This window comes from Manis javanica, chromosome 1 (genome assembly GCF_040802235.1).
Source record: "Manis javanica isolate MJ-LG chromosome 1, MJ_LKY, whole genome shotgun sequence".
Classification (NCBI taxonomy): Eukaryota; Metazoa; Chordata; class Mammalia; order Pholidota; family Manidae; genus Manis; species Manis javanica.
Window position 1 is genome coordinate 167,037,862 of NC_133156.1, and position 12,318 is coordinate 167,050,179.

At 31.5% G+C, this 12,318-nt stretch overlaps 1 protein-coding gene across 1 annotated transcript in view; it reads left to right on the forward strand.

Moving 5' to 3' along the window:
• The window catches only part of LOC108401295 (girdin-like), a 95,626-nt gene that overhangs the window by 18,904 nt on the left and 64,404 nt on the right, over positions 1 to 12,318 (forward strand). The window contains 3 exon segments of the mRNA XM_073240992.1: positions 3,266 to 3,335; positions 4,818 to 4,876; positions 11,013 to 11,096. Coding sequence (XP_073097093.1) covers positions 3,266 to 3,335; positions 4,818 to 4,876; positions 11,013 to 11,096 — 213 coding nt within the window.

Genomic DNA, 12,318 nt, shown 5'->3' on the forward strand with positions numbered 1-12,318 from the left:
TTATACAAAGCAACTAAAAGTAATAGAAATTAAATTACCTGTATTATGTTTCAAAGCACCTCTATTATTTTCCTATTAACATAGTTTCTGCTAGCTTTCTTGTCCTTTTTCTTTTTATAAAGTATTGCTATTCTCCAAATCTTTCTCAACTGTCTTCCTACCAGGGTAGAATTTCAACCTATTCAGTGAGTCAGCTTTAGTGGTCCTGGAAACACTCCAATTCTCTGTATTTGAATGCTTGCATACTTTTAAAAAACTACAACCTTCTTATCTTCACCTCCACCAACACTCCTCATTCTCTGCTTTGTTTTTATCCTTAGCAGTTATCAACAAAACCATTTACTTACTTATTTTCTGTCTACCCCTTTAGTAAATTTACTAATACATAAATTCCATGAACAAGGGTTTTGTTGGTTCATTGATGTATCTCCAGAGTCAAGAACAATGTCTGTCAGAAAATGAACATGCAATAAATATTTCTTAGATGAATGACTGTTCTGATTTTCTCAAAACTTTCTCCTTTTTCAATTGTATTGCTAAAATTCTTTTCTCTATACACTTTTTCTAAGTTTTTATCACTTTAGTAACCAATTCAAGAAGTATCTTTACTACTTCATGTACATGTATTATCCTTAACCCATCAACTAATTAGTTCCATCTACTTAAAATCATTTATCTTGAGCTCATTTATATATTATTTTTCCATTTGTTTAGCACCTTAATAATGAACATCTTTAGAACTAGGTGAAGTCTGGGGATGATACAATAGAGCTTTAACAATACCCATCAGTTTTTTTTAGCCTCTGATCTCTTATGTCTTGTATATTTTTTAATGTCACCTATAAGACTGCAATAAAGAAATAGGACTTTTTTTTACAAAAATGTAGCTAGAAACCTCTGAAGAACCAATAGAACGAAATACAAGATTTAGAATAAGTAGGGTTTCTAAAATTTGTATAATTTTTACCTGTCTTACCTAATATCAGTTGTTCAGAGATAACTTAAAATTAATACTTGAAAGTAAGTTAAAAGGTAGACCTTCCCCCCCACCAGTCTTCATCATAGTAACTTGCTACTTTTATATCACTTCCTACTCTTCCCAACAAAAGTCATACACATAATAAGTCATGGAGCTGATTTGAGCCTAGGCATTCTGGTTCTGCTTTACCAGAGTACTCTTTACTAATTCATTCAATTTCATTGCACTAGGGTACATTGTTAGATACAGAGAGGTAAGTTTGAATTTAGCAATTTACAAGAGCAATTTGCATCATCCAGATAAAATCGAACTTCATAGTGTAAAGGTCAGCTGTATTAACACATGATGTCATCGATGGTGCCCTATGGTGAAAGGATATATGAGATTGCTTTCATCTTTGTGGGGAGACTGAGCTAGCATGAGAGCATGGGTTAACATAGTAGGCAGGAAGTGGGGAGCCAGCTGAGGAAGAGGGTGGAGGAAAGAGAGTGGACCTTATTGAAGATTCCTAACCACTTTGGACAGTTCCCTCATAAAAGTGTAACAACATAGAAAAATACATAGTAATCAGTTACAGAATTGCCTTGGAAATGTAAGCTGATGTTTTCTAGCTGACTCATCAATTTTGACTGTTAACCCCCAAAAAAGTGGTGTGAATAAGAATTATCTTTTATCTTGGAAGGTGAGATAAAGCTTTTCTTCTGGTAATTCTGGTTCTGTTAAAAGTTAAAGCCTCTATGAGAATGAATTTGACTGTTCTTTGTTCAGGCTGAGACTATCTCCACTAAATGGGATATAGACAAAGCACTGATTACTTTTTATACGTATCTTTTCTTTATGATTTCTTTTAAATATCTACAGTGATAGTCCTGATAATTTTGCTTCCAGGCAAGGAAGCTAAAAATTAGAATGAATTAGAAATATATTCCTGTAAGTCCATTTAGCTGCTGCAGGCTTAGCTATAGCACATTCCCTATTGAGATAAATTGCTTTTAACTGGAAAATTCATTTATTAAATAGCAAATTCACTATAAATCTTTAGAGTAAGTGATTTTAGCAGTTTTTAATACTCTTAATATTCTTAATTGTACTTACCTAAATGATGCACATACTGAGTATACTTTTCTTTAAATGTATGTATATTTTTGGTGATATTTTTTTTAAAGAGCTAGTATATATAATGCTGGATAAAATTTTTTGAAACTTTCTAATACTTATCTATGAATAATTATAGATGAAAGATTAATTCTAATTAGCCACTGGTGTCTTGCCACACACTGGCTATAGGAAAATGCTTTAGTGGATCTAGAATTACACATCTTTCAAAAAACAACACAAATTAACTTTTCATGGTTATTATGCTTCCTCATCATAGTATTAAGAATGATTTAGAAAGAATTGAATACTTTCAAAAACTCATTCCTCAGTAACTAGTTATGATGTATTAGAAGCTAGATTGTAAAGACCCTTACAGTTATTTCTGTAATCTTGCAAAGAATCAGTGTCATCTATAGCCTAATTTATCCCAGATCCTTTGTAGCAAATCATTGTAATGGTTGTAATGACAGACACCATGTGTTCCTTTATTTCCTCAAAGGAAAGGTAGCATAAACAGAAGGTATGTACTTGATGTATTACCTAAAATGAGTAATTTGAAAGTGTTCAATTCTTTCTGAATCATCCTGACATCAAATTGTGCATATATTCTTGTCTAAAAATTTGACAGAAGTCAAAAAAAGATAAAACATCTGTTGTAGATAGAGGAGAAAAAAAAATTCACTGAGGAAGAGCTCACTTGCATGAAATGATCATAAGATAGAGTTTCAAATAAAGTAGCTTTCTTAATTTTATTTATTTTAGCTTTCTTAATTTTAATATCAGTTGACATTTTTAGTTCCCTCAGAGAGAAGTAACAAAAAGAGAGTACACATGATTGAACTTATATTGAAGAATGTTATTTAATTGTTTAACACCTAAAACTTAGATTTCCAAATTATAAATATTAGACCACTTCTACTTGGACACTTTTATTTTGTGGGCAATTGATATATAATTACTGTAGTCTATCTGATATTATCATCTTAGTTATTTAATACATTAACTTAAAGGTACAAAAGACTTAAGACCTCGGATATCTTTTTTCACATTTATTTTTTTTTAAGCTTTTAAATTGCAGTATAGCATACCTACAGAGAAGTGCACAAAAGTTAAGAAAAGTGTGGCTTACTGAGTCATTACCTAATCAGTATTACCCATATAACAACCTTTGGGTATCTTTTTTTACAGGAGACTTTGCAGCAGTTGATCATGATGTCATTGCCAAATGTCTTAGTCATTGGCAAAAATCCCTTTTCTGGTAAGTATTAAAATTAGTATAATGTGATAATAGAGTCCTCTCTTTATGCAATACTGTATGCTTACCAAGATCTTGTTTATTTACATTAACACACTAGGTCTTTTATGACTTTATAGGGAAAGTTGGAGGTGATAATCTGTTTTATAGAGAGAAAATAAACCTAGAATATTTGTAAGTTGTATATGGGATCAGATACACATTATACATTAAGTCCAGAGTTTCTTTTTTACTACCAAATTGATACTTTTTTGTGATGATTTTTAGTGTCTCATAATAAACAAAAATAGAAGATAATGTAGTTACAACCTTAGAAAAGTGATTTTGAAGTAATTTCTAGGTTGCTGTGTGTATATATACTCTCTACCATTGCCACATTTGTCTGAATCTAAAGTTTTACTGCCTGATAGGTTGTAATTTATATTAAACTTCTTCTGCATGGAAAGCTAAGAAGCAGTTTCTTGGATCATTTAATTTACTTTTTTGAGACTTTTCTGCCCTTTACCAGATTTTAAATGTGACATGTTCAGAGTTTTCATTTTGAACAGTTGGAGAAATTAGCAGTAACCACAGAGTTTCAACAAAGGACTTACTCTTCCTACAAGCTACGTGTAACCCAAATCAAGTATATTTTCCCCAAACCTCACCCCCACCCTCAGTCAAACAAACAAAAATAAAACCAAAAGAAATTTTAGAAAATGAAAAAAAAATTTATTTGGGGAAGGGTGATTAGGATGGTTCAGTGTGGCTAAGAAGGTAGGTCGTTTCATTTAAAAAGATTTTGACTTTATCTTGATCTTTTATAGAGGAATGTTGTTTAATTATTGCCCTGTGGTAAAATTTTGGGCCAAAGAAGTGACTTATTTTATCAGCTGAATGTTCTAAGAAAAATCTGATATGAATGCTGTTGGACAGTGAATGAACTCTCTAGTTCTATTACAGATCATTAACTTTTTCCAGCATTATTTATTTTACCAGTGTCCTTGTAACTCACTGCTTTTGAGGTTTTTGTCCTCATGAATCTACACAGTGGAAAGCCATGTAAATTTTATAGATAGATAAATCTGTATATAAGATATGTTTTAGAAAGAAAACACTAATAGACCTAAAAAAAGCCAGACCTGTTAGGAACCATTTTGGCTTTGTGACATATCCCTATATAAGCAGCTCTTCATTTGGTATGCTCGTGTGGTATAATTTATGGAAAAGTAGTGGATTTATAGTGACCATACTTTTTTGCACAGAGCCTGGCATTCTATTTTATCTATACTGCAGCCCTTTAAAAAACTGAGATCCTTGCCCATGTCTTCTGCTGTTACTTCGTTGTGCACATTCAGAGCTGCTTTTTAAAATTCTTCACTGTACTTTCAGACCTAATCCTTTGGTCAAATTATGACTCTTACTTCTAGAAGTGATTCTGCCAATACTAAGGAAGAGTGTTGAAGTGAAGTAAAATGTTGTACTTAGTAATTGTTTTTATTTCAGAACAAGGCACAGAAGAAGTTAAAAAGTTGCTTTTACTTTTACTGGGTTGTGCAGTTCAGGCAAGTTAAAATATTTCTTCATATTTTCATTTAAATAACTTTCTTATATGTTTTTTCAGGCTCTGGTTTCTAAAAGACTTACAGATAGGCCATTGGTTTTCAGTCTGTTAGAAAGTTTTAAATAGCTGTATAACCTCCCAAGGAGAATTTGGAGAAAAATACTTGTTTTGTTATCTAATTTCAAACTTTATATTATCAGATAGTCATAGCATTTAAAATCTTTGTTTTTTTTTATTCTGAGGCTTCTAATGGCCCCAAGTTTTTCAAATTTCCGTAGAAGTACCCTTAAAAACCTCCCCCAAAACATAATCCTTATGATTTAAACAGATGTATTTGTATTATAGAAAGGAAGCAGAATTAACAATTAAAAAGAGTCAGAATTATGAAAACTAATTTAGGAGTCTGAGTTATAATTATATCGCCCTTTTTGGTCAATGATTATAATAATAGAAACTGTGATTTATTGAATGCCTACTTTGTGTCAGATATAATACCTTACATAGGTTTTCTCATATTTTTCAGATAAGGAGACTGATATTTAGATAGGGTGATATTTAAGTTATCAAAATTAAGTCACTTGTGAGAGTCAAGAAGGGTTCTCTCAGCAATTACAGTGGAACTCCATGTGCATGTGTCACTGGGGCTATCCTGACAAGCCAAGGGGCCCCTTTGGGTTTAAGTTATATTGCTAGCAGGCCAAAGAGTTGAGATTCACTTCTGGTCTGACTTCAAAACCTATTATACTATGTTGATTTTCCTTTAATTTGCCGTTATTTGGATGAGTGATTACAATGTTACTTTAAACTATCTTTGTTCTTTGTGGAATAAAGTCATTTGTAAACAAATAAATAATGTGGCCACTAATGATTTTTTATTACATATGCCAGAAGTCATATATTCAAGAGTATTGACTTTTAGAGCTGACTACAGGACTATGTATTTTTATGTTATTAAAGCTTCATGATATGTAATGTATAGGTGTTTACTTCATAATTGACTAAATATGAAGTTGGATATAGTATTTATATTTATTGCTCTTCTTATTTGGCCACCAACTCTTGAGTTATAAACACAGCCGTTAATTATTTACATCCTTTCTGTACTCTATTTGCTTTAAAAATACTCTGTTGATGAATGTTATGTAAATTTAGGCAACACAGTGATGGCATAAATTTGGTTGTTATTTCTGGTTACTATGTGGTTGTTATTGCTGGTTGGTAAAATTAACAGTGAATAAAGCAGAACCAAGGACTTTTTTATGAACACTTTAGGGAAAGGTTCAATATTAAGGAAACCAATGTTATTACCATCTCTAAGAGTAACAAAGAAAGATTATGAAATCTTAACTGCTTCCCCCCTACCCTATCATTTTCTATAACTCACATAATAGTGTCCCAGATGCTGGAAAATGAAAAGGATGGCATGAAAATAACATTCTTTTTCTAATAAGCTAAAGCTTTAGGTAGGTTAACCTATGTAAACCAGAAGTCTCTTCTAGTTTCTTCTAGACTTAAGAAAATATTCCTTCTGTGTACTAATATATTGTATACCAATATATCGGTGATTTCCTAAAGAAATTTACAAATAATTTTTGACATTTGAATGACTATTGATACATACGTTTTAAAACAACTTCCTTCATTTTACTTTACTATTGAAATAGAGCACCTCTATGTAATGGGCAAATTTTTCTTAAAATTACTTAATAGCCATTCTAGAAATCATCAATTATAATGTCAGATATATACATTCCTTTTTATTAATGCACAGAACTACATGTGCATAGACGTACTCTTGTAAGGAGCCCACTTTCTAAAATAGTTTCCATTAGTGTCTGCATGTAATTAAAACAAGAAGATTTTCTAGTGATGTTAAAGTATTCTTAAATTTTTCTATTAATTTATTAGCTGGTGATGATTACCTGTACTTTAGACTCACTTAGCAGGGAAGGGCTTGTTAGGTAGTTGTTATTTCAAATCGTCATTGGAGAAAGGAAGAAGAATATTTGGGTATATTAAGGTTTAAGAGAAGGCACAAAGTGGGAAATTGTGTAAAAGAATAATTAAATATGCATTGGTGTGACGTAAATAAAGTAACCTAGAAAATAAAGGCAATTTTAAGATGTTTTGAGAGAGCAGGGCAGTGTGAAGGTAGGTTTTAAGGTTGACGGAAGGAGTTTATTAGCTTTATAATTTTTTTCCTAAACTTGAGAATAGTTTAAAGAGCCACTAAATGAAATGTATCAGCCACGTGAAAGTGTGACTCTTGGGAAGTATGAGTGGAGTCAGTGAAGAGTAATTTGTAGCACTATGTTTGGAAGATGCCTAGGACCCAAAGTAGCAAACGCATTTGAAAATAAAGAAAGAATAAATACAAGGAAGTTCATTTTTCATAGAAGGATAGATTTTACCAGTTGTAAAAAACAAAGCAAAGACTCAAAGAGACCATCATTCTAATCTTAACCTGTGTCAGCATCATTCAGAGTTTTTATAGAAATGAGGAGGTGGCAGGGTTGTCAGACCTTCGTCTTTGATGTGAAATGATGTAAACCAGTCATAGTATATATCTTATGTATTTGCAGTCATGGCAGAATTTTTTTTTTCACTTGAAAGTCCTTGAGACGCATCTGTTGTGCCAAAATGTCAGATCTACCAAGAAGTAAGGAAGAAAGGAAGGATCCAATTCTGAAAAAAATACTGTTATTTTTTCATTCTGTATTTTTAAAATGTTAATGATTTGGGTTTTTTTTTCCCCCAAATGTACACTATGTACCAGATGCTGTAGTTAGGAACAGGAACAGGGATTTTTTTTTAAAATACAAATCTCAGGGAGTTTAAATTTTAGAGACAGACCAAACAATAAACAGTACACGCTAATAATTACCATAATGCAAGATATATTGGTACACAGAAGGAATATTTTCTTAAGTCTGCTTGTGTAAGGGAACTTTCTTTTTTTCCAAAACTGAAATTCTATACCTACTGAATAGTAACTCCCCATCCCTTTTGCTCCCAGCCTTTAACAGCCACCATTCCACTTTCTGTCTCTATGAATTTGACTGCTCTAGGGCCTCACATAAGTAGAGTCCTATACTATCTGTCCTTTTATAGATGGACACTTAGTATAATCTCTTTAAGATTCACTCAATTTGTGAAATGTGTCATAATTTCCTTTTCAAGAGTAAATAGTATTCCATTGTACATATATACCACATTTTGTTTCTCCATTCATTGATGGACACTTGGGTTGCTTCTGTTTTTTGGCTACTGTGAATAACACTGCTATGAACATGGGTGCACAAATAGCACAAGCTCCTGCTTTCTATTCTTTTGCTATGTATTCAGAAGGAGAACTACTGTATCATATGGTAGTTCTGTTTGTAATTTTTTTAGCAACTGCTACTGTTTTCCATAGTATCTGTACCACTTCACATTCCCACCAATACACAAGGGTTCCAATTTCTCCACATCCTCTCCAACATTTATTATTTTCTGGGTTTTTTTTGTAATACCCATCTTTTAAGGAGAGAATTTTAGTTTCCCTATATTTCTTTTATTGTGGCTTATTTTTGGTGTTACTTAGATAGAACTATGATTTAGTGATTGGTGTTTTTATTATTGAAAGCACTATAATGTATTCCTTGCTTTATTATTTTCAGTATCTTGTTTTGGGTATTCCTTCCTCTATTTTAGTGTAATTTTTCCACATAAGCCTGTCTTCTTCCTTTAAGAAGTGAAAGCACTGAATATGAGGAATCTGAGGAATAATGTATTAAGAACTTAAACTTTCTGCTGGAAAAAAGTCAATTTTAGGGTTAATGCAATTCTCCTTCCCACACCTTGCCACCCAAATAACTTTTCTGTTCTTTTCCTGTTATTCCAGTGTCCATATCATATTCTTGGAATATCATGGTATTTTGCAGGCTTAGGAATCCGTTACTGTAATAATTAGAAGTAACTTTAGTGCTCATAACCCTTGAAGAGCTTTATATACAGGCAAAATAGAGCTTACTTTTAAGTGGAAAAAATTTGCTGATGATTATTCAGTCTTCACCAGAGTCTTTATAGCTGAAAGTGAAACTACTTTTATGTCTTTTTTTAACATCAGACTTTTTTATGCTCTTGAGCTAGGCTTGTTTGTACAATAGCCACTGAACATGTAGCTATTTAAATTAAAATTAACTACAGTCAAATAAAATTAAAATTCAATTTCTCAGAAATGTAGCACTAGCTACATTTTAAAACTCAGTAACCACATGTAGCTAGTAATTACAGTATGTGACAACACTGGTATAAAACATGGTCTGATGATTTAACTTCAAAGTTTGAATCTTCTCTCATTCTCTTTTCCATCTTTTAATAGTCTTTCTTTTTTCTATCCTTCAAGATCCTATAAACTTCATTCTGTATTCTTGAAGAAAACCTATTTATAAAGCATTTTCAGAATTTTTACAACATTTAAAACATTTACAGTTTGAATAAAGATGAAGTTTAGTAGAAATTGTAGGTATTTTAAGGGTAAAGGAAGAATTCTTACTGATTTGTGTTGATACTGTGTTAGAGGTTGAGCTCCTAAAGATAGTTTAAGTAAAGAAACAATGGCTATGGGACTTAGAAAAGGGAAGTTATATGTGTTTGGTTTAAACTGAAGTCAAAGATATGACAGTTGAATTGGAGGACCCTTCAATGATTCAGTCTTAACCATGCCATTTTATATGCTCATTGGCTCAGAAACTATGCATAGGTCAACATTTTTGGAAGCATTAAATTTAAAAATTGGGGTTATCATACCTAAAAAGTTAGTTTTTATGTATGCTACAAATGTACTATCAGAAAGTCATTCTTAATTATTTTCATTAGGCCTGTCAAATATAATTTACCGGACAAAAATATTCTTGTTTTAAAAATCCATGATTTTCATCCCCATTTCCCCCAAACTTCTGACTTTCTAGTCACAGCTGGGAAATGTACATTCCTAGTAACTTAATTTTAAATATTATTATATCATCCTAATAATTGTGTTTTTACAACATAGATATAGAACTTTTTGCACTGATGGGAGGGAATGTGTTTGATTAAGCTGAATTGTGTGGCAATAGAAACAGAATGTTATGATTTGATGTGATGTGTAGAGTATAAATCAGAACCTTGCTAAATTTCTTGATCAGAGAGCCAGTTTTTCTTTTTTGAGTATATTGTCTTCACTAGTAGTTCAGAAATTGGCTCAGGAGATGCAGCTAAGCTAGACAAGGCAATGCTGTCTACTTTGTATGCACTTCTCATTTGGTAACTGTAAGAATACAGTTATACTAGCAGTTGGATTGCAGTGGAAGAGATGCGGACAGGAGGCAGAGATTAAGATGCATGTTAAATCTTTATTCAATACTGACTGCAAAGAAAGGGATTACATTTGCATTGTAATATTTTTTATTTTTTTAAAGCTTTCTAAAAGTTACACAATAAAGAATACTGCCTTTATTCTGCTTGATATATATTTACTTATATATATATGCATTCTTAAATTTTGCCCCTGGTAACTTTATGTAATGGTAGAAACAAATTAAACATTTGTTGTATTACCTTATAAATGTTGAACTGGGCCTCAGAAGTAGGTCTTTTATTAAGATTGATAGGATGAAGATGTGAGAATGAATTATAAACTTGAAATAAAAATTGCTTGAATTTTTTTCCAAGAAGAAAGGATGTGTTGTTTGATGATAGCCAAAGACTGAACATTTGGGCTGTATTCCGAATTCTGCCAGTGACTCACTGTGTTTTTTGGCAGTAACCCACTCTCCCTGAAACAAGTTCTTGATTCTTTACTTCTGTTTGTAACGTTAGCATAATAATAATACTGCATTGACCTCAGATAGGTTGTGTAATGGTTTCCCACTTTAGAACTTGCCAGCATAAAAATAGTATGGATTTTCAGTGACTTGCTTTTTAAATAAATATTTCTGCATTCTTATCTTTTTATTAGGTAAGTATATTAGAGACCATTTAAATACAAAGTAAAACAAACCCTCATTGTACTGTTCAAAACATAGCTAGGCTTTTTGACCTGATGAGTTTTAGTTAAAGCATATCAATGACTTTACCTGTTAAGTGTGAATGATGGTTTTATTCATTTCTTTTAGTGTCAGAAAAAAGAAGAATTTATTGGAAGAATTCAAAGCTTAAATTTTGACACAAAAGCAGCAGTTGCTGCACATATTCAAGAGGTAATATAACCTGCATACAATTTTATGTACTTTTTATGAAGCCTGTGGTGTATTTGAATATGTCCCAAAATACTCAAAGAATAAGCATGAACACATGAAGGTCAAATACTGATGAACTCTGCTTTTAGGCATATTGTTTTCTTCTTGTCAGAAATAGTTTCTTAACTGAATTATCTTATATATGGCACAGTGCTTAACTACAGATGTACTGTGGTAGGGACATAGGCACAAAGTGTTAATTTGATGAAGTGTATGTCTTTGTTAGCACAGAGTGAGTAATGTAGTAAATGGAAGCAGCAGAAAGTGGATCACTTCCTGTAATTCAAAACTAAAGTGAGGTAAGGTAAGATAACCTTAGTATTATGTTCTTCAGTGCTTTTCTTTTGAATGAATAGTCAGCATAATTTTTGTTGAAAATATTACTTGAATAATAAATTCCTTAGTGATTTGTAGTATCCATATAAAACTTAAATCTAGGACATACTGTGCAATGTCAAATAATTAAAGTTAAGATAATTCATCTTAAAGTTAAGATGGATTTTAAAAGCTGCCATTTCCGCCTCTATCCAGTGATAGGCTTTTAATCTTGCATGCTTAACAAGACTTTAGAACTAGAGCATATGAGATTTCCCATGTTAAGTAGAAAAAGAACTGAAAAGGGAGAGGAACAAATTTTTAAATGGTGAAAGTCAGTGGTAGTGTTTAAAAATGTTATCTAAATGACTTTGTATTCCATCTATCATCTTTTCTCATAGTTAACATTCACAGAGCCCAGCTTTCTTGTCTGTAATATTGTTGTCACCAGTAAGCATATTAGTACTCTATAAAATACAGTTTTGTTGGTATTGGTTTATGTATGTGTGTATATATATGCACATACATATATGTTTGTTTATGCTAGCTTTGTGGTTTGTATTTTATTTTGAATAAATGCTAAATATTGCAAGTTATGAAATTTGCCACCATTCTTGAAAGTGTTATTCTTTCTGTTTATTATGAGTGTTAAAGGAAAATATTAGAATCATGGTGAGAAATGGAAAGAAATAAGTATTTTACTTATATAGCTTTTCCATTCTTAAAAATACTTTTCATACTTTAATATATAAGTATGAATTTTATAATATAAATATGAATACATAAATATGAATATTATATTTCTCAACAAATATTGTACTAAAATGAAACCAGTTTTGAAGTATTAGCCATTTTTTAATTGTTTAAT